General features: G+C 42.2%; 1 protein-coding gene across 9 annotated transcripts in view; it reads left to right on the forward strand.

Annotated features, from left to right (window-relative positions):
• LOC110522144 (solute carrier family 22 member 13) overlaps positions 1–23,738 on the forward strand; it is a 31,096-nt gene that overhangs the window by 4,449 nt on the left and 2,909 nt on the right. For 4 of the 9 annotated variants that reach the window (XR_016495367.1, XR_016495368.1, XR_016495365.1 and 1 more), the window contains exons 1-6: positions 9,516–10,034; positions 20,994–21,097; positions 21,616–21,770; positions 21,922–22,090; positions 22,504–22,627; positions 22,934–23,040. Coding sequence is in view for 3 of the 9 variants with exons in the window: in XM_090232541.1 (XP_090088667.1) it covers positions 9,627–10,034; positions 20,994–21,097; positions 21,616–21,770; positions 21,922–22,090; positions 22,504–22,627; positions 22,934–23,040 (1,067 nt within the window). In the remaining 6 variants the exon portion in view is untranslated. Of the gene's footprint in view, positions 1–9,497; positions 10,035–20,993; positions 21,098–21,615; positions 21,771–21,921; positions 22,091–22,503; positions 22,628–22,933; positions 23,041–23,738 lie in introns of those variants that run through there. The other 5 variants (XR_016495369.1, XR_016495366.1, XM_036975684.2 and 2 more) reach the window with 2 other exon arrangements.

Here is a 23,738-nt window from a genome sequence, read left to right on the forward strand (position 1 = left end):
TGTGAAAAAGTATTTGCCCCCTTCCTGATTTCTTGTTTTTTTGCACATTTGTCACACTTAAATGTTTCAGATCATCAAACAAATGTTTATATTACACAAAGATAACCCAAGTAAACACAAAATGCTGTATTTATTAAGGGAAAAAAGCTATCTGAACCTTCATGGCCCTGTGTGACAAAGTAATTGCCCCCCCTTGTTAAATCATGAATTTACTATGGTTAATCAAATTTTTTGGAAAGCTGAGTTAAATTTCACTAGCCACACCCATGCCTGATTACTGCCAGACCTGTTGAATCAAGAAATCATTTAAATAGAACCTGTCTGACAAAGTGAAGTAGGCCTAAAAATCTCAAAAAGCTAAACATCATGCCGCGATCCAAAGAAATTCAGGAACAGATGAGAAACAAAGTAATTGACATCTATCAGTCTGGAAAGGGTTCCAAAGCCATGTATAAAGCTTTGGGACTCCAGTAAACCACGGTGAGGGACATTATCCACAAATGGAGAAAATTTGGAACAGTGGTGAACCTTCCCAGGAGTGGCCGGCCTACCGAAATTACCCCAAGAGCTCAGCGACGACTCATCCAAGAGGTCACAAAAGAACTCACAACAACATCTAAAGAACTGCAGGCCGGACTTGCCTCAGTTAAGGTCAGTGTTCATGACTCAACCATAAGAAAAAGCCTGGGCAAAAATGCCATCCATGACAGAGTTCCAAGGCGAAAACCACTGCTGACCAAAAACAACATGAAGGCTCATCTCACTTTTGGCAAAATAAAACATTTGATGACCCCCAAAACTTTTGGGAAAATATTCTGTGGACTGACGAGACAAAAGTTGAACTTTTTGGAAGGTGTGCGTCCCGTTACATCTGGCGTAAAAGTAACACAGCATTTCAGAAAAAGAACATCACACCAACAGTCAAATATGGTGCTGGTAGTGTGATGGTCTGGTGCTGATTTGCTGCTTCAGGACCTGGACAACTTGCTATGATTGCTATGATTGATGGAACCATGAATTCTGCTCTCTACCAAAAAATCCTGAAGGAGAATGTACTGTCTGTTAGTGACCTCAAGCTTAAGCGCATTTGGGTTTTGCAGCAGGACAATGATCCAAAACACACCAGCAAGTCCACCTCTAAATGCTTAAAAAAAATAAAAAAATAAGGTTTTGGAGTGGCCTAGTCAAAGTTCGGATTTGAATCCGATTGAGATGCTATGGCGTGACCTTGAAAAGGCTGTTCATGCTCGAAAACCATCCAGTGTGGCTGAATTAAAATAATTCTGCAAAGAAGAGTGGGCCAAAATTCCTCCACAGCGATGTGAAAGACTAATTTCCAGTTATTGCAAACGCTTGATTGCAGTTGTTGCTGCTGAGGGTGGCACAACCAGTTATTAGGTTTAGGGGGCAATTACTTTTTCACATAGGGCCATGAAGGTTCGGATAGTTTTGTTTCCTTAATAAATACAATTATCACTTAAACTGCATTTTGTGTTTACTTGGGTTATCTTTGTGTAATATTTACATTTGTTTGATCTGAAATATTTAAGTGTGAAAAATTTGCAAAGAAATCAGGAAGGGGGCAAATACTTTTTCACAGCACTGTATCTGTGACCAACAGATGCATATCTGTATTCCCAGTCATGTGAAATCCATAGATTAGGGCCTAATCAATTTATTAAAATTGACTGATTTCCTTATATTAACTGTAACTAAGTAAAATCTTTGAAGTTATTGCATGTTGCGTTTATATTTTTGTTCAGTATAGTATGCCCTAATGTTCCCTTCTGACTGGTGTTGGGTAGTAGTAGTAGTGGTAGTAGTAATAGTAGTTTCTACAAAGGGTTGGTCAAAACAAGCATTGTGATTGGTTAAAGTGTTGTAAGCGGTACACATTTATTTTTCATTTGTTGTTAAAAATACAAATCAACAATTTGCATTGTTACATCATACAAAACAGAACACAGGTATTAACGAGAAAATACTAAAACATATAAAAAATATCAAGTAATCAAAAAATAAACAATTCTAGTGCAATTGTAATCACTCTGAAAATATCTTATAATGATTTGGGGAAAATGTTATTCTTGTTCTTATTCACTAGGGTTAATGTTTTAAGAAAATAGTTACATTCAATTTAAAAAAGTGTAATTTTGGTATTGAATTTTTGTTTGTGTATAAAGTATTTGGCCACAAGAATAAGAAAATGCACAATCATTTCAATGGTCTTATTATCATTGCAATAATAACATATTATATCTTTCATGTCAAAAACATAGGCATTGTTCATAATGGTAAATAAGTATTTTGCAAGGTTATCCCAAAATTCTGACACAAATTTACATTCAAAGAACAACAGACAGATTCTCACCTTTTTCCCAGAAAACACAGATATCATCTATAGCCACAAATTTGGATATCATAGAATTACATGGATATATCTTATGTAAAATGTTGAAGTGCACTTCCATAACTTTGTTTGGTATACAGTATTTGTAAGGCCTTAACCATGCATTTTTCTAGACAATGTCAGGAATAAGCGTGTTCCAGAATTTTTTTCCTCTCGGTGTAAGTTGGTTTTGTGAATGAAGAATTTGTCTTATATATTTATTACAACAAGCTCTCTCAAGTAAGCCCACGCCTTCCAATCTGAGTTCTGGATAAACTTTGTGATCATTACCAAAGCTAAGATGAGTTTTCATTAGTGTAGTTAGACCACTGGGAACGGCTTTGATCACAGAAATAAACTCTCTGAAAGGTATTGGAAACTCTTTCAATGTTATAAATTGTTCATATGTGAGAATATTACCATCGTTGTAGAAAATATCAAGAACAAAGTCAATATTCCTCTCATGCTAACTGGGGTAGAACAATGACTTATTCCTTACAGTTATGTCTGAATTATTCCACAAAAGAGCTTTATGTGGGGAAAAATTGTGCAGGAAACATATTTTCCAGGCCATTAAAGCTTGTTGGTGAAACTTAGCCAATTTGGCGGGTAATCTTTCAAGAATATAATTACATTTCAGTAAAAATTGAAGACCTCCCAACTTGTTAAACACATTATTTGGAATTAAATACCATATTGAATCAGTATTGATCAAACATCTTTTGATCAATACTTGGGGCGGCAGGGTAGCCTAGTTGTTAGAGTGTTGGACTAGTAACTGAAAGGTTGCACGTTCAAATCCCTGAGCTGACAAGGTACAAATCTGTTGTTCTGCCCCTGAACAGGCAGTTAACCCACTGTTCCTAGGTCGTAATTGAAAATAAGAATTTGTTCTTAACTGACTCGCCTAGTTAAATAAAGGTAAAAATATGTATATATATATATTTTCAACCAGATAATTTTGGTTGTGGAATTATCTCTAGATATTCTGAATAATGCAAATGTATATGGCTTAACCATTTTCAACAAAGAAAATTTCCCAACTGGCTGATGATACTACTCTTTTCTTAAGAGACAAAGACCAGGTCGCCCATGCCCTTAATGCTATAACTGCCTTTTCTATTGCATCAGGATTAATGCTGAATGTTTCTACATGTGAAATCTTGTGTTTATTTGACTCTGATGATAAAGAAATAGAAAATATTCCTGTAAAGGACTGTGTTAAATATTTAGGAATACATCTGTCAAAAAAACACTTAGTCAGACAACATCCTAAAATTAAAAGACATATATATATATATATATATATATATATATATATAGGCAATCCATAAACTCGATCTCCATTGTAAAAAAGCATCTAAACATTATTTCCCCTCGCTTGTATACTAGCATTTGGTTTGCAACAGCAGGGATTTAAACAGACCTTTGCAACATTTTGAAATGCGATTTCCACCAGCCCAAAGAGAATCCACATGTCTTGACAAGACAGACAGCTTTTCTAAGACATGCAAAATCATGTATACATCATCTCAATAGAATAACAGTTCAAACAAAACAAAATGCAGCTGGTTTGCTGTCTCTCCAGCATCAGTTTGAAGGGATCGTGTTAGCTGTGTAGTTTGCTAGCTAGCAAGGGAGAAGAGCCTGCAAAGCAACAATCTTTGTTTGGCATAGCAACGTGCCAATAGAACAAACCTCAATGGAACGAACGACCAGTAGGCTTGGCTGGCAACGGTGCCAATCGAACAAACAACCGACCGGCTTGATCGAGAGACAGACAGACAGAGACAGGCCCCAGTGGATGTGGGGGCACAAGCTGCTGATGTGTCCCCCTTCGTCTTGTGCCGTACACAAGGATGGGGTCTGTGGACAGGATACTGGGCTTGGGACGGAGGTGCTGAGGCAGGCGTCACATGCACAAACACATACAGTGGGGCAAAAAAGTATTTAGTCAGCCACCAATTGTGCAAGTTCTCCCACTTAAAAAGATGAGAGAGGCCGGGGCCAAATTACAGGCCTCTCCCATCTTTTTAAGTGGGAGAACTTGCACAATTGGTGGCTGACTAAATACTTTTTTGCCTCACTGTATGTGTTTGTGCATGTGGTTATTTTTACTTTTCATCCAAAATATTCATATCATATGGCATGGGGTTATGAAAGTGTTTCTCTTATGGCCAGTGCATGACAGCAAAACGTCCGGAAAGTTTTTGAAACAGTAACCCTACTGACAGTTTTGTAGCTGCCTGTTGCATAAAATATACTTCTCCTACCACAAGGGGGCACACAGAACAACCAGAGGGAATCCTATATCACAAACAGGAATTTGTTTGTGATAGAGCTTCTTTCATGAACCCCATTGTGCAGTAAATGTATCTGGTTCAAACTGAGTAGTTATTTTTACTTTCACTCTCGTCTTAAATATACTACCTGATGTCTTGAACTTGACAGTTACAGCGCAATTATTCACACTTCTGTTTCCGCCGTTGGTGATCGCTAAAAACTATTTAACAAAAATGTAGGTGAGACCTCACTGAGTACTTTATAAAACATCAAAACAGAGGGCCACCTCCTCTTCCTCCCAGGAGACATCTCTGACAGGTCCCCTAGACAGGGGGGCCCTGGGGGACATTCCTGTCCAAAGCTGTGCTGTTCTCAGCTCAGCCACTCATAAATTACACACACACACCTTTCACAGGATCTCACAATAAACCGGAGTAGAGTAGTGGTTTCCGTTATAGAAACCATCTGTGTTCAACAATATGTTGGACTGAAGAACTAACAGCATGATGCTTCAACAGAAGTGTAATGCATCCTCACATAATGAGGCTTATGAAAGGTTGTAAGATTGGTTGTTTATCTGATTCGCTTAGATTTGAGGAATTATGCAAATAAATTGTAAACGTCAAGGAATGTCAATCTTGCTATAGTGGAAACAAAGACTGCTCTCAAGGCAGGTCTGCCGGTTTCGACTACCGGTTTTTGATGGTTTGTAAACAAATGTATTATTTTATGGATATGACATACACTTACATCAGGGATGGGCAACGTTGATGGGGTTGGGGACCACAAAAAATCTGAACTCATCATGGAGGGCCACAGTGGCTCACGGGTCTGTGTACCCACATCCACACCCACACATGGAGTAGAGAGAAATGGTTGCAGTTTTTAATATGATATCTGTGGGAGACCCCGATCGTTAATTCAACCATGATTACTATAAGTTTAGATAGCTGGCCGCTACACTAATTTACCTATCTAAAAAATGTTAGCTGACATGGGCTAATTTAGTGACTGTCAGTGACTGACATCACAAGAGAAAAACTGGCAATGCAGAAGCAAAGTTTGAAATTGCACCTTGTGTATTCTACTATTCTAACCCTCAAAAACATATATATCTTTTTTTCTTTGGAAATTGATCCGCGGGCCATTCCTGATTTACATTATTATTTGTTATCCTTGAAACACACCATTCAAAGAATCTGCATTAAACCTATATCCGACTACAGCAGATTACAGCCCACTGCCTAGTGCCCACCACGTCAAGTCTGTGACAGCCATTTGCCATTCCCTGGCCCGCCTGTTTTCCACTTTACTAAGGTTTTTCTTCCTGTCCTGCATTATCCAGACCACTCTAAGATGTAGTTTCCATTATGAAATCCCCACTTTAGCCTTGAACAACTGGCAGAATGTTCCACTCCTCCTCTCCATGATAGATGCAGGAGGGAGACCGCTTACTTCTATCCACCCGCTTCCAGAGCCAGTTTTTTTATCCAACCAGAGACTGGGCTGACTGAAGCTCGGAGGTGGCGGCGGACACGCGGACCGACGAGATGCCACACCCGACGGAGTAAGAAGAAACAACTACCAAAGGCAGAGGGACCCACGGGACTGAGTGTCTTCAATTTATCAAGCAAGATATTGAGCCCTGCCCATGTCTCCTTGCTTAGTAAAGGACTACATTTTGTGCCTACAACTCAGTGCAACGATTTCGATGTTAAGGTAGACATGTTTAAGTTTTTAATAAAACATTTGAATAAAACAACACGTTTAAGGGGAATACTTTAGCTCCCCTAATCGTGATATTTCCACTGAACATGTGGGTTGCTCACCTGCACATACCCCGACTCCTTTTAGAAGTATGAGTTATTTTGTACCTTCATTACAATCGCAATCACTCTATTGAGACATTTTGCAGACTCGTTGAATAATATGTTGTTCATCTCCTTAAGAACAAACAGGAGTACATATCTTTCCATAATTTACCTAAGGATGAAAAACAAGTTTTGCTTGATTTACAATCCGATGCGTCAGTCCTTACCTGCCCTGTTGATAAGGGTGGGTCGGTTGTACTCATGGATAGGACTGTTTATGTAAATGAGTGTCATAAACAACTGCTTGACAACACCTTTTACAAGAAACTCAGAAGGGACCCTGCTGCCCAATTTCAGAACACTATCTTTACTGTCCTAGATGGGTATTGAAGTTCTGGTCAGATATCACAAAAATAATACGACTTTTTGGCTATTCAACACCCTAAAATTGCTACTTTCTATACTTTGCCGAAATTACACAAGAATGTTACAAAACCTCCAGGGCGCCCTATTGTAGCGGGCATTGATGCAGTAACGGCCCCTCTATTGACTTTTTTTATTAGACCACTCGCAGAACACCTCCCTGCCTTTGTAAAGGACACCAGCATTATGATCTCTATTACTGAATCTCTTGATCCTCTCCCTGATAATACTTTGTTAGTTACTTTTGACGTTGAGTCGTTATACATGAATATTCCACACGAGGGCGGTATTGAAGCTATGCAACATTTTCTTCTGCAACGTGACCTGAATGAACTACCTTCCAGTGCATGCATTATAACATTGGCTGAAATAGTATTCACACCCACAACTACTTCATGTTTCTAAATGATTTCTTTATTCAGACAAAGGGTACTGCTATGGGATCCCCCATGTCTCCTAACTATGCTAATTTGTATGTGGGTTACATGGAGAAACAGTCCATTTTCAATCCTCTCAAAAACGTTTTCTTGCCTAACATCATTATTTGGAAACGGTATATTGATGATATTTTTGTTCTATGGAGGGGTGATGCAAAACAGCTCCAGGCGTTCCATGCTTTTCTTAACTCCTGTTCTGAGCATCTGAGATTTACTATGCAATCTGACACACGTCAAATCAGTTTCCTTGATCTTCTGATCTTGTGTGAGGATAATGTTCTATACACTGATCTTTACAGGAAACCTACTGATCGTTTGTTGAGGGCTCATAGTTCTCACCCGCTTCCCTTCAAAAAACAGTTTGCCCTACTGCCAATTCTGTCGAATCAAAAGAATTTACACAAAACAATCTGATCTCGACATAAATATGGCTGAGACGCAAAGAAAATTCAAGGAGAGGGGGTACAAAAATGGTCCGATTAATACTGCCATTGAGAACATTCAAAACAAACCGAAACAGGATCTTTTTCAAGGTCAGTCTCGCAAAAAGACTACCCTCTATTCAAAGTCCTCTGAACAAATTAAGGGAATCGTTCACAAACATTGGCACATTCTAAGATCCGATGACAGTATCGGTAATGTGTTTTCTGACCCTCCCTTGATCATATTCTTACAGGGCAAAAACCTCAGAGATCAATTGGTAAACTCTGATTTACCACCTCAAGATATCCCTGCACAACGTCTATTTGTGCCCCAACTGGATGGAAACTACAAGTGTAATGGCTGTGCTCAATGTAATGGCACTTATAAATGTAGATCCTTCAAACCCCCCCAAACAGGGAAAAAGATCCCAATCAAAGGTGTTATCACGTGCTCCACGAAGACAGTTATTTATCTTATAACTTGTCCTTGTGATAAAAATTATTTGGGTAAAACAAAGCGTGAATTAAAAGTACGAATCTCGGACCATCGTAGCACCATTAGGTGCAAAAACTCAACTTACCCAATTGCGGCCCACTTTTTGGAAGCAAACCACTCAATCTCATCCCTATGTTATATCGGCATCAAACATGTCACCCACCCTAGGAGAGAGGGTGACCTCGACAATTTATTGTTAAAACAAGGAGTTGCCTGGATCTTTAATTTAAAGACTATTGCTCCCTTCGGTCTCAACGTAGCCATTCTTGTGATTTTGCTATTGTAAATGTTTGTAGGCTTACGTAGCCAAATTGTATCTCTGATCGCTTCCTGCTCTCCCAACACTGCCATTCACAGGATCTATTGCATAGACGCTGTCTTCATGTCACTCCAGAAACACAGGAAATCTTCACATGCTAGTTTCACATGTGAGTCTGAGGAATATGATCATGTTAGTCAGTGGCAGTCATTTCAACATCCAGACATGATTGAGTTCCTCCCTAGTTGAGAGCGATGGGCTGTGGCTCATTGGGAGAAAAGAACACTCACCACGTTCAAACATGTGACACCACAACAGGGGAAAAGATGAAATGATAAGAGCCAGGGAAAATGGGTAGTTATGGAGTTGCCAGAGTACATGCCTTTCATTTGTGTCATGTACAAGTCCCCTGCTATGGTATTTATCTGCTGCTTTTGTCTGGCCAGCTTAGCCCCAGCCAGCTCTCCCCTGTTGGCATCCCCATGCCAGATGAATGATTGGGTGCCAGAGAGAATTTGCATTTCTTTAGAACTGGGGGCATTTGGTGGTGTTTTGCAACTGTGGTGTCTCAGGGGACAGGCAAGTGGATTTACAGCTTAGCAATATTCCCACGTCATTGTTGGGAATCTGATTGTTGAAAACATAATGTAAAGCAAAAATACATGTACAAACACACACTTTCTAAGGAGTTGTTTGCACGATAACTTTGGGCTTGCGTTGACTTTTATTGTACATCCCTCTTGAAATTTGAGTCCCTCTGATACATTTGACAATTAGCCTTCACTTTATGTCTGTATGTTGTGTTATGGGCTTCTATATGACTTATTACCACTGTTTCCATAATATAAGATTCTCACCATGCAAATAAACAGCGAGAGGGAGAGCGAGCGAATGCAGTCACTCAGCTATCACAAAGAGCAACTCCTCCTTCTGAGCTTGGACTCCACCCCATGATCTAGTTCCCTCTCCCCCTGCAGATGACAGTTATATTTACCCTGCTAGTGAAGTGCTGCGGGTTCACAACACCGCAGACGACAGCAACAGCCTGCCTACTTCTTGTATCCGTGGTGATACGTTAGGGTAAGTTCTGCATTGGAATAGCAGCCATGGAAAGAAGCATGAATTTTGACGAGATTCTTTCTCATATTGGGGGCTTTGGCAAGTTCCAGAAGAGCCTGTATGTGTGGATTTGCCTCCCCCAGATCCTGCTGGCGTTCCACATGCTGATATCCATATTCACAGGGGCCGTCCCCCCTCATCTCTGTCGCTCCACCAACACCACCTGGCCCTTGACCGCCAGCTCAGACCCTCCCAATTTCAACTTCAGCCTGGTGACTGGCCCAGACGGTGACCCAGGCCGGTCCTGCTCTGCCCCTGGGGGGATCCCTGGCACCCCGCTGGCCCAGCTGAATCACAGCACTGCCCTGGCCCTTAGTGACAGCCACGCCACTGAGGGTTGCCAAGGGGGATGGGAATTCAGCAAGGAGACCTTCCACAGCACTGTGGCAACCGAGGTGAGTAAGAGACACGGCAGGAAAATGGACGTGGCAGGCTCTCTCTCTGTCTGTCTGTCTGTATGTCTGTCTGGGCGGTTCAAATGTGATGAACACCTTCTGGTCACACATTCTCACATGAATTGAAGCCATTCTGCAGTTGGTTATGTGGAACTCATTTTTACAGCTATATAACTGTGTAGTGGTGGTGATATCTGAACCTGATCTAGACTCCTGTGGTGCAGGCATCCTCTCTCTCTCTCTCTCTCTCTCTCTCTCTCTCTCTCTCTCTCTCTCTAAAGCCTGGCCAGTGAAGTTCATTCCCCCCATAACCCACTAGTAAACAATATGTGGATCAGGGTTGGATGTGGGGATACTTGAATGAACTGATTGGGTCTAGTGCATCTTGAGGGACCTTCACACAGCGACACTAACCATAGTGGAAGTGTCCCAGCCCGCAGAACATGTTGAAGGTTATTGATTTACAAACACCCAGGATTGCCTGTTCTTAATGTCTTAGTTTATTGTACTTAATTTTTTTGCTAGATATTGCTGCATTGTTGGGGCGAGAAACATGAGCATTTCACTGCACCTGCGATAACGTTTGCAGAACTGTGTACGCAACCAATAAACTTTGATTTGATCAGACCTCCACCGGGAGGCCGACTGTTAAAGGCTGTCTAAAAAATAGGATGTATGTCAACTCATGACCCGTTCGTTTACATTCCATGTGGTGTGGTTCCACCTCAAAAAGATTGACACCCACCATCTCAGATTCTTCTCAGATTGTAGTATAGAATTGAGATTCTATGAGATTCTCTGAGATTCTTGGATTATTGCTTCCCTGTGTATCTTGTGATGTTTTGTTCACCTGTTCAGAGAAATTACCAATTGAAGTCACTTACATTATTTACGATAAATGAGTGTGAAAGTACCAGGTTTTGCCCACTATATCAAATCAAATGTTATTAGTCACATGCGCCGAATACAACAAGACCTTACAGGGAAATGCTTACTTATGAGCCCCTAACCGACAGTGCAGTTTCAAAAAAATATGGATAAGAATAAGAGATAAAAGGGTGCTGGTACACAGTCAATGTGCGGGGGCACCGGTTAGTTGAGGTAGTATGTACATGTAGGTAGAGTTAATTAAAGTGACTATGCATAGATGAAAACAGAGAGCGGTAGTTGTGTGGAGAGGGGAGGGGGGGGGGGGGGGGGGGGGTGATGTGAATAGTCTGGGTAGCCATTTGACTAGATGTTCAGGAGTCTTATGGCTTGGGGGTAGTAGCTGTTTATAAGCCTCTTGGACCTAGACTTGGCGCTCCGGTAACGCTTGCCATGTGGTAGCAGAGAGAACAGTCTATGACTAGGGTGGCTGGAGTCTGACAATTTTCAGGGCCTTCCTTTGACACCGCCTGGTATAGAGGTCCTGGATGGCAGGAAGCTTGGCCCCAGTGATGTACTGGGCAGTTCGCACTACCCTCTATTGTGCCTTGCGGTCGTAGGCCGAGCAGTTGCCATACCAGACAGTGATGCAACCAGTCAGGATGCTCTCGATGGTGCAGCTGTAGAACCTTTTGACGATCTGAGGACCCATGCCAAATCTTTTCAGTCTCCTGAGGGGGATAGGTTTTGTTGTGCCCCCTTCACGACTGTCACGTGTGTGCTTGAACCATGTTAGTTTGTTGGTGATGTGGACACCAAGGAACTTGAAGCTCTCAACTTGGGGGCGTGCTTGGTCCTCTTTTTCCTTTAGTCCACAATCATCTCATTTGTCTTGATCACGTTGAGGGAGAGGTTGTTGTCCTGGCACCACACGGCCAGGTCTCTGACCTCCTCCCTATAGGCTGTCTCGTTGTTGTCGGTGATCAGGCCTACCACTGTTGTGCCATTGACAAATGTAATGATGGTGTTGGAGTCGTGCCTGGCCATGCAGTCATGAGTGAACAGGGAGTAGAGGAGGGGGCTGAGCACGCATCGCTGAGGGGCCCATGTGATGAAGATCAGCTTGGCGGATGTGTTGTTACCTACCCTAACCACCTGGGGGTGGAGTCCAGGATCCAGTTGCAGAGGGAGGTGTTTAGTCCCAGGGTGAGCCATGACCAGCCTGGGACATGGCTACAGACATGAGTGCTACGGGTCGGTAGTCATTTAGGCAGGTTACCTTAGTGTTCTTGGGCACAGGCACTATGGTGGTCTGCTTAAAACATGTTGGTATTACAGACTCGGACAGGGAGAGGTTGAAAATGTCAGGGAAGACACTTGCTAGTTGGTCAGCGCATGCTCGCAGTACACATCCTGGTAATCCGTCTGGCCCTGCGGTCTTGTGAATGTTGACCTGTCTAAAGGTCTTACTCACATCGGCTGCGGAGGGCGTGATCACACAGTCTTCCGGTACAGCTGGTGCTCTCATGCATGTTTCAGTGTTATTTGCCACGAAGCGAGCATAGAAGTAGTTTAGCTCGTCTGGTAGGCTCGTGTCACTGGGCAGCTCTCGGCTGTGCTTCCCTTTGTAGTCTGTAATGGTTTGCAGGCCCTGCCACATCCGACGAGCGTCGGAGCCGGTGTAGTACGACTCGATCTTAGTCCTGTATTGACGCTTTGCCTGTTTGATGGTTCGTCTGAAGGTTTAACGGGATTTATTATAAGCTTCTGGGTTAGAGTCCCGCTCCTTGAAAACGGCAGCTCTAGGCTTTAGCTCAGTGCGGATGCTGCCTGTAATCCATGGTTTCTGGTTGGGGTATATATGTACGGTCAAATCAAAATCAAATCAAATCAAATTTATTTATATAACCCTTCGTACATCAGCTGATATCTCAAAGTGCTGTACAGAAACCCAGCCTAAAACCCCAAACAGCAAGCAATGCAGGTGTAGAAGCACGGTGGCTAGGAAAAACTCCCTAGAAAGGCCAAAACCTAGGAAGAAACCTAGAGAGGAACCAGGCTATGTGGGGTGGCCAGTCCTCTTCTGGCTGTGCCGGGTGGAGATTTTAACAAAACATGGTCAAGATGTTCAAATGTTCATAGATGACCAGCATGGTCGAATAATAATAAGGCAGAATAGTTGAAACTGGAGCAGCAGCACAGTCAGGTGGACGGTGGACAGCAAGGAGTCATCATGTCAGGTATTCCTGGGGCATGGTCCTAGGGCTCAGGTCCTCCGAGAGAGAGAAAGAACGAGAGAATTAGAGAGAGCATATGTGGGATGGCCAGTCCTCTTCTGGCTGTGCCGGGTGGAGATAATAACAGAACATGGCCAAGATGTTCAAATGTTCATAAATGACCAGCATGGTCGAATAATAATAAGGCAGAACAGTTGAAACTGGAGCAGCAGCACAGCCAGGTGGACTGGGGACAGCAAGGAGTCATCATGTCAGGTAGTCCTGGGGCATGGTCCTAGGGCTCAGGTCCTCCGAGAGAGAGAAAGAGAGAAGGAGAGAATTAGAGAACGCACACTTAGATTCACACAGGACACCGAATAGGACAGGAGAAGTACTCCAGATATAACAAACTGACCCTAGCCCCCCGACACATAAACTACTGCAGCATAAATACTGGAGGCTGAGACAGGAGGGGTCAGGAGACACTGTGGCCCACTCCGAGGACACCCCCGGACAGGGCCAAACAGGAAGGATATAACCCCACCCACTTTGCCAAAGCACAGCACCCACACCACTAGAGGGATATCTTCAACCACCAACTTACCATCCTGAGACAAGGCTGAGTATAGCCCACAAAGACCTCCGCCACGGCACAACCCAAGGGGGGGGGGGGGGGGGCAACCCAGACAGGATGACCACATCAGTGACTCAACCCACTCAGGTGATGCACCCCCTCCAGGGATGGCATGAGAGAGCCCCAGTAAAGCCAGTGACTCAGCCCCTGTAATAGGGTTAGAGGCAGAGAATCCCAGTGGAAAGAGGGGAACCGGCCAGGCAGAGACAGCAAGGGCGGTTCGTTGCTCCAGAGCCTTTCCGTTCACCCTCCCACTCCTGGGCCAGACTACACTCAATCATATGACCCACTGAAGAGATGAGTCTTCAGTAGAGACTTAAAGGTTGAGACCGAGTTTGCGTCTCTGACATGGGTAGGCAGACAGTTCCATAAAAATGGAGATCTATAGGAGAAAGCCCTGCCTCCAGCTGTTTGCTTAAAAATTCTAGGGACAATTAGGAGGCCTGCGTCTTGTGACCGTAGCGTACGTGTAGGTATGTACGGCAGGACCAAATCAGAGAGATAGGTAGGAGCAAGCCCATGTAATGCTTTGTAGGTTAGCAGTAAAACCTTGAAATCAGCCCTTGCTTTGACAGGAAGCCAGTGTAGAGAGGCTAGCACTGGAGTAATATGATCAAATTTTTTGGTTCTAGTCAGGATTCTAGCAGCCGTATTTAGCACTAACTGAAGTTTATTTAGTGCTTTATCCGGGTAGCCGGAAAGTAAAGCATTGCAGTAGTCTAACCTGGAAGTGACAAAAGCATGGATTAATTTTTCTGCATCATTTTTGGACAGAAAGTTTCTGATTTTTGCAATGTTACGTAGATGGAAAAAAGCTGTCCTTGAAATGGTCTTGATATGTTCTTCAAAAGAGAGATCAGGGTCCAGAGTAACGCCGAGGTCCTTCACAGTTTTATTTGAGACGACTGTACAACCATTAAGATTAATTGTCAGATTCAACAGAAGATCTCTTTGTTTCTTGGGACCTAGAACAAGCATCTCTGTTTTGTCCGAGTTTAAAAGTAGAAAGTTTGCAGCCATCCACTTCCTTATGTCTGAAACACATTCTTCTAGCAAGGGCAATTTTGGGGCTTCACCATGTTTAATTGAAATGTACAGCTGTGTGTCATCCGCATAGCAGTGAAAGTTAACATTATGTTTTCGAATAACATCCCCAAGAGGTAAAATATATAGTGAAAACAATAGTGGTCCTAAAACGGAACCTTGAGGAACACCGAAATTTACAGTTGATTTGTCAGAGGACAAACCATTCACAGAGACAAACTGATATCTTTCCGACAGATAAGATCTAAACCAGGCCAGAACTTGTCCGTGTAGACCAATTTGGGTTTCCAATTTCTCCAAAAGAATGTGGTGATCGATGGTATCAAAAGCAGCACTAAGGTCTAGGAGCACGAGGACAGATGCAGAGCCTCGGTCCGATGCCATTAAAATGTAATTTACCACCTTCACAAGTGCAGTCTCAGTGCTATGATGGGGTCTAAAACCAGACTGAAGCATTTCGTATACATTGTTTGTCTTCAGGAAGGCAGTGAGTTGTTGCGCAACAGCCTTTTCTAAAATTTTTGAGAGGAATGGAAGATTCGATATAGGCCGATAGTTTTTTATATTTTCTGGGTCAAGGTTTGGCTTTTTCAAGAGAGGCTTTATTACTGCCACTTTTAGTGAGTTTGGTACACATCCGGTGGATAGAGAGCCGTTTATTATGTTCAACATAGGAGGGCCAAGCACAGGAAGCAGCTCTTTCAGTAGTTTAGTTGGAATAGGGTCCAGTATGCAGCTTGAAGGTTTAGAGGCCATGATTATTTTCATAATTGTGTCAAGAGATATAGTACTAAAACACTTGAGCGTCTCTCTTGATCCTAGGTCCTGGCAGAGTTGTGCAGACTCAGGACAACTGAGCTTTGAAGGAATACGCAGATTTAAGGAGGAGTCCCTAATTTGCTTTCTAATAATCATAATCTTTTCCTCAAAGAAGTTCATGAATTTATCACTGCTAAAGTGAAAGTCATCCTCTCTTGGGGAATGCTGCTTTTTAGTTAGCTTTGCGACAGTATCAAAAAGGAATTTCGGATTGTTCTTATTTTCCTCAATTAAGTTAGAAAAATAGGATGATCGAGCAGCAGTAAGGGCTCTTCGGTACTGCACAGTACTGTCTTTCCAAGCTAGTCGGAAGACTTCCAGTTTGGTGTGGCGCCATTTCCGTTCCAATTTTCTGGAAGCTTGCTTCAGAGCTCGGGTATTTTCTGTGTACCAGGGAGCTAGTTTCTTATGAGAAATGTTTTTAGTTTTTAGGGGTGCAACTGCATCTAGGGTATTGCGCAAGGTTAAGTTGAGTTCCTCAGTTAGGTGGTTAACTGATTTTTGTCCTCTGGCGTCCTTGGGTAGACAGAGGGAATCTGGAAGGACATCAAGGAATCTTTGTGTTGTCTGTGAATTTATAGCACGACTTTTGATGATCCTTGGTTGGGGTCTGAGCAGATTATTTGTTGCAATTGCAAACGTAATAAAATGGTGGTCCGATAGTCCAGGATTATGAGGGAAAACATTAAGATCCACAACACTGTGTCCACGGTCACTGTGGGGATGATGTCATCGATGCACTTATTGATGAAGCCAATGACAGATGTGGTGTACTCCTCAATGCCATTGGAGATGCCACTGTCCCTGCTACTGCCATACCATTTTATCCAGCTGGTCTTGTGTTTAAATGGATTACAACATTTTCTTTGGAACTGTGGGTAGAAAACCAATAGCTTTTGCTCATGATGAAAATAAAATGTGTGGTCATCCTCACAATTCAAGCCAGTCCTCCATGAAAGCAATTCAGTTTGTCCTTCTCTAGGGCTTAATCTGTGTCCAGGAAATGGCTGCTCTGTGTGTGGTTTATTCCCTTCACAACATTTCTGGATTAGTTAAACCATTCTTGGTGAACAAGCAAACCATTAAACTACAGCAGTTCTAATGGTTTTAATGGTCTGGATATAGTCCCAAACACACACCCAGCTAGCAGATAATGTTCTGAGAACCATATGTTTCTTAGAGCTTGGTGAGAGTGTGGTTGTGAGGAACTATCCTCTATCTTGTTAAGTGTGTTGGCCACTAATTGGCCACACCTGATCTTAATGAGTGCTAGTTTCCTTTGAAATGGGGTCTGTTTGAGTTGACCAAAATGAACAACTTTGTATGAATAAAAAAACAAACATGACATGTTAGCTCCATACTGGTGGAGGAGTGAACTAATTCCATGGGTAGAGAACATAAGATAGTAGGTTCGAATTTCCCTGATGCCGTGCCACAATAAAAAAAGAAATGTGTTTGCATGATTAATGCCTAAGAAAATTGATTTATATGTGTCCTGTGCTTGGAGTTCATAACAGTTAAACCTGTTTGGGCTAGGGGGCAGCATTTTCACTTTTGGATGAAAAGCGTGCCCAGAGTAAACTGCCTCCTACTCAGTCCCACATGCTAATATATGCATATTATTATTAGTATTGGATAGACACTCTGAAGTTTCTAAAACTGTTTGAATGATGTCTGTGAGTATAACAGAACTCATATGGCAGGCAAAAACCTGAGAAAAAATCCAAACAGCAAGTGGGAAATCTGAGGTTTGTAGTTTTTTAAACGCAGCCCCTATTTAATATACAGTGGGATATTGGTTATGTTGCACTTCCTTAAGGCTTCCACTAGATGTCAACCGGCTTTAGAACTTTGTTTGATGCTTCTACTATGAAGGGGGGCTGAATGAGAGGGGAATGAGTCAGAGGTCTGCCAGCAGTCACGAGCTCAGTCACGTGCATTCACATGAGAGGTAGCTCCCGTTCCAAATGCCCTAACAAAAGGAGGTATATGGACATAAATTATTAACTTTATCGAACAAATCAAACATTTATTGTGGAACTGGGATTCCTGGGAGTGCATTCTGATGAAGATCATCAAAAGTAATTTATATTTATAATGCTATATCTGACTAATGTTGACTGCGCAACATGGCAGATATTTATTTTGGCTGGTTTGGGCTCTGAGCTCCGTACTCAGATTATTGCATGGTATGCTTTTTCCGTAAAGTTTTTTTGAAATCTGACACAGAGGTTGCATTAAGGAGAAGTTTATCTAAAGTTCCATGCGTAACACTTGAATTCTCGTCAACATTTATAATGAGTATTTCTGTGAATTGATGTGGCTCTCTGCAAAATCACCGCATGTTTTGGAACTACTGAACATAACACGCCAATGTAAAATTAGATTTTTGGATATAAATATGCACTTTATCGAACAAAACATACATGTATTGTGTAACATGAAGTCCTATGAGTGTCATCTGATGAAGATCATCAAAAGTTAGTGATTCATTTTATCTCTATTTGTGCTTTTTGTGACTCCTCTTTGGCTGAAAAAATGGATGAGTTTTTCTGTGACTTGGTGGTGACCTAACATAATCGTTTGTGGAGCTTTCTCTGTAAAACATTTTTGAAATCAGACACTGTGGCTGGATTAACGATAATTGTATCTTTAAAATGGTGCCTAATACTTGTATGTTTGAGAAATTAGATTTATGAGATTTCTGTTGATTTGCATTTGGCGCCCTGGAATTTCATTGGCTGTTGGCGGAACCCTGTTCCCAGACAGGTTGACTTAAGCTATTCATTTTATTAAAAGTCTTATTGAGACGTTCAGTGAAAGTTTTAAGGAACCTTAAAAATAACCTAATTTCTGTTCTCAGAACGTTAATAAAACCTCACAGGAAGCCTGCAGGCTGACTTCGGTCGTCAGTTGAATGGTGTTTCCTCCGACACTTTGGTGCGGCTGGCTTCCGGGTTAAGTGAGCTGGTGTTAAGAAGCGTGGTTTGGCGGGTCATGTTTCGGAGGTCGCATGACTCGAACTTTGCCTCTGCCAAGCCTGTTGGGGAGTTGAAGCGAAGAGACAAGGAAGCATTCAGACTGACTTTGGTTGTCAGTTGAACAGTGTTTCCTCCGGCACATTGGTGCGGCTGGCTTCTGAGCCCGTTGGGGAGTTGCAGCAATGAGACAAGATCGTAATCACGAAATTGGGGAGAAAAAGGCAATATTTGTTATTTATTTTTTTAAATCCTCACATGATAACTTTTAAGGAACCATAGTAAAACATTCTCAGAACCTCCCTGCAACTAAAAATGTACCTTCCCAAAAGCGGCAAAATGTTCTCTTCCGTTCTCGGAACGTTTAAAAAAACGTTCAGTTGTACCGGTCAGGAAACTTGGCTTCGTTCTCAGAACCAATGGGAAACCAAAAACATATGTTCCCACAACTTCCAAGGGTTGGCTTTAATGTTAAATGTCACCAATCACATTGCATATACACTACCGTTCAAAAGTTTGGGGTCACTTGGAAATGTCCACAAATGTCCACATTAAAATAATATCAAATTGATCAGAAATACAGTGTAGACCAATCAATCAAACAATCAAATTGATTTATAAAGCTCTTCTTACATCAGCTGATGTCACAAAGTGCTGTACAGAAACCCAGCCTAAAACCCCAAACAGCAAGCAATGCAGGTGTAGAATCACGGTGGCTAGGAAAAACTCCCTAGAAAGGCCAGAACCTAGGAAGAAACCTAGAGAGGAACCAGGCTATGAGGGGTGGCCAGTCCTCTTCTGGCTGTGCCGGGTGGAGATTTTAACACAACATGGCCAAGATGTTCAAATGTTCATAAATGACCAGCAGGGTCAAATAATAATCACAGTGGTTGTTGAGGGTGCAACAGGTCAGCACCTCAGGAGTAAATGCCATTTGGCTTTTCATAGCCGATCATTCAGAGTATCTCTACCGCTCTTGCTGTCTCTAGAGAGTTGAAAACAGCAGGTCTGAGACTGGTGGCACGTCCGGTGAACAGGTCAGGGTTCCATAGCCGCAGGCAGAACAGTTGAAACTGGAGCAGCAGCACAGCCAGGTGGCTTGGGGACAGCAAGGAGTCATCAGGCCAGGTAGTCCTGAGGCATGGTCCTAGACATTGTTAATGTTGTAAATGACTATTGTAGCTGGAAACTGCAGAGTTTTTATGGAATATCTACATAGGCGTACAGAGGCCCATTATCCGCAACCATCACTCCTGTGTTCCAATGGTTAGCTAATCCAAGTGTATCATTTTAAAAGGCTAATTGATCATTTGAAAACCCTTTTGCAGTTATGGTAGCACAGCTGAACACTGTTGTACTTATTAAAGAAGTAATAAAACTGGACTTCTTTAGACTAGTTGAGTATCTGGAGCATCAGCATTTGTATGTTCGCCTCACAAGTCCTCAACTGGCAGCTTCATTAACTAGTACTTGCAAAACACCAGTCTCAACGTCAACAGTGAAAAGACGACTCCGGGATGCTGGCCTTCTAGGCCTCCCACTCCTCTTTCTATTCTGGTTAGATCCAGTTTGCTCTGTTCTGTGAAGGGAGTAGTACACAGCATTGTACGAGATCTTCAGTTTCTTGGCAATTTCTCGCATGGAATAGCCTTCATTTCTCAGAACAAGAATAGACTGACGAGTTTCAGAAGAAAGTTCTTTGTTTCTGGCCATTTTGAGCCTGTAATCGAACTCACAAATGCTGATGCTCAAGATACTCAACTAGTCTAAAGAAGGACAGTTTTATTGCTTCTTTAATCAGTACAACAGTTTCACGCTGTGCTAACAGGATTGCAATAAGGTACCTTGTACTTTCACACACATTTTTGGTAAAGAAATGCAAACTAGGGACTCCAATGGCTAACTTCTCTGAAAAAGTGGTGAAAAACATCAGATTCACAGGGAATAGATTACTTAGGATGAAGAAGCAATACTCCAAGCTGCAGCTCCCTACTACTTGTCAGACATAGAGAACTGATACTGTACACTGGTTGTAGGGGTGAGATTGGTGGTGGGTGCGTCAGTGGCTTTTGACCCTTTTATTTGATTTTCAACTAAATAATGTTGCCGGAACGCTAATCTTATCGATTTGTAAATACAGACACGATTTCAGAACAATCTGAGATGGTGGGTGTAATGGCATGCTGATATTACATGGAACGACTCATCTGTTATTATTGATGTGAGAGACATGACGGACACTTAGATGTAATCTGTTGAGAAGCATGTGCTCATAGGCTTCTATAGCTCATGGGCAAAATATTTGGACACCACAGTCAAAATACAGTTACAGGGCTGTGCAATTGGTGCTTGCCAATATGACGTAGCTTTTCAACTAATTTGAACCCTCTGTCCTTGACAGTGGGATCTGGTGTGTGACCACGCCAATCTAAACAATGTTGGTTCCTCAATCTACATGTTTGGTCTTCTGGTTGGCGCTGTGCTGTTTGGTTTCTTAGCTGATAAGTAAGTATAAAACAACTGTGCATTTTCCACCATGTGTTTAAAAAAAAAATCTCATTTAGCCTGATGATCTATGAGACATGTATTCTAGGTAGGTCACAAACTTAATGCGCGGTCATGCTAAACGAAACTCAAGCAAACTCAGTCCCACTTTAGGTGAAGTAAAACAAAAATTGAGCTCAATGAACGCTTTGCAGCTTGTATTGATATTTACATTTGCTGGCACATTTTATTTGTGTAACTCGGAATATTTATAGAAAGTACACAGAGAAATGTCTGCACAGACTATTTTCAGTAGTAGCAGTCATATTCAGAGCTCTTGTAGGCCAGCCAAGTCAAAAGCATTTGACGCATTTTAACACAGGATATTAAAGAGTGCATCTAATTTGCAGCACATTTCCCACTCCCTATCAGTCCAATTCATTCTCAACACACCCGTACAGTACCGTGAGTGAGGACACCTCAAGTGAAACAGTTTCTAGTCATTTAAAAAGGTATAATCCCCCTCTTTCTTGTTTCAGGTATGGACGCAGGAACATAATCCTGGTTGGTTTGACTATCCAGTCAACCTGTGGGGTCGGAGCTGCGTTTGCCCCAAATTTCTACGTGTATGTTTTCCTGCGCTTTGTTGTTGGAACCGCTATTTCTGCTGTCATCATGAACGCATTTGTTTTAGGTCAGTCTCCCTCTCTCTCTCTCTCTTACACACTCACAACCACGCACATACAGTAAATATTCATAAAGTTATTGACTTGTGATCTTAGCAAAATGAAGATGATAAGGTGCTGGTTTTCTACTCTCTATACTGATTTGTTTGTGGCCCAAAGGCACAGAGTGGACAGGATCAAAGCACCGCATGCTAGCTGGGATCATCACCGACTACTTCTTTGGGTTTGGCTACATCATCTTGGCAGGCCTGGCCTACCTCATCCGAGACTGGCGTAAACTCCAGCTGGCCATCTCAGCACCAGGCTTCCTCTTCATCTTCTACATTTGGTGAGTCACTGGCCAGCTGCAGTATGTCTATAGCCTGGACTACAAACTGAATATCACCCACTTTCATTATCTTCAGTAAAATGAAAGGATCATTCAGTTTGGATTCCAGGCTAGCACGCCAACTCACTAAAGGAGAATTTCAAGGGAATAAAGAGGAACCCTTTTGTCTTCAATAATCCAAGCCAGATGGGTCATTACATGCCATTTGGGAATATCTAAGTATATCTAAATTGCACGATTGTGTGCATATTTTCCCTGATATTCTAGGAAAAGTATTGGCCTACTTCCTACCTCATGGCTAAATGTAACTTCATGTTTATCTCTTGTTCCCGTGGGGTCAAACTAATGCCCGTTGGCATATGTAGTTGACTATGTGTGTGGCTCAAATGAACGCCTCTCCTCTACCTTCTTAGGGTCCTACCAAAGTCAGCTCGGTGGCTGATGGCCAACCAGAGGTACGAGGAGGCCATGGATCTGGTCAGGAAAGCAGCTCTGATGAACGGCAAACCCCTGCGGGAGGACATAGAGATATGTCAGGTGTGGTTTGTTGGTCATGTTGTTTTGTCCACAGGCTAATTGCTATAGAGAGAGATTCCAACAGCCTTGATAAAAAGCACTTGCAAAACAACACTTCTATACACAAGCAATGTTAAGAGCAATAGCGCTAAAGCCTGAGCATGTTAAATTGCTTTGCATGTTGTCCCTACACTGTAAGGCATGCCGTGGGGGCATGAACATTATATAAATTGAATTGGTGTGCTTATCGCGTTGATGAGCTCATTCCTTTACTTATAACCATCACTGTGAAATGCTCATGGCTAATCTGCTCTTGTTATTTTCCAGGGGTACAAAGACATGGTGAAGATAGAGGAGAGGACAAAGCACACAGTCATTGACCTGGTCCGAACTCCAAAAATGAGGAGGAGCTCATTGATCATGTTTTACCTGTGGTGCGTGTCCTGCCATTCTTTTCACAGTTCACTAATTGCTTGTGAAGTTGACAGCGATTAAGCCTCAAATACAATCTGTCATCGAGAGAGAAACAGACATACAGTAGATCTTTGTCAGGACACATGCCTCTTGGGGGCAAACAAGAAATGTAACACATCATCAACTGTTTCATTTGGGCTTCTGCCAACCATTCACACATCAGTCGAACACACTCTAATCTTCATCTCGTCTTTTCATTGTGGGTTGATCACTTGATGTGGTATGCCAATGGAGTTTGCAGAACTATTCACCGACCTAGCTTCTCAAGGCCTCCTTAGGTCACTGTGCTTGTTGAGTAAGCCATTCGAATTGCAGTGTGTCACTCACTGAGGTGACATTGGAGGATGAGTATTTGAATGTGAATACTTTACGTAGCTTACCAGGCCATGAGAAATGAGAGAAAAAATTGCCAATGGACGTAACTTTTTCACTATTTTTTTTTATTTTTTTATTTTATTTTACCTTTATTTAACCAGGTAGGCAAGTTGAGAACAAGTTCTCATTTACAATTGCGACCTGGCCAAGATAAAGCAAAGCAGTTCGACAGATACAACGACACAGAGTTACACATGGAGTAAAACAAACATACAGTCAATAATACAGTATAAACAAGTCTATATACAATGTGAGCAAATGAGGTGAGAAGGGAGGTAAAGGC

This window comes from Oncorhynchus mykiss, chromosome 4 (assembly GCF_057628025.1).
Source record: "Oncorhynchus mykiss isolate SJ-2025 chromosome 4, ASM5762802v1, whole genome shotgun sequence".
Classification (NCBI taxonomy): Eukaryota; Metazoa; Chordata; class Actinopteri; order Salmoniformes; family Salmonidae; genus Oncorhynchus; species Oncorhynchus mykiss.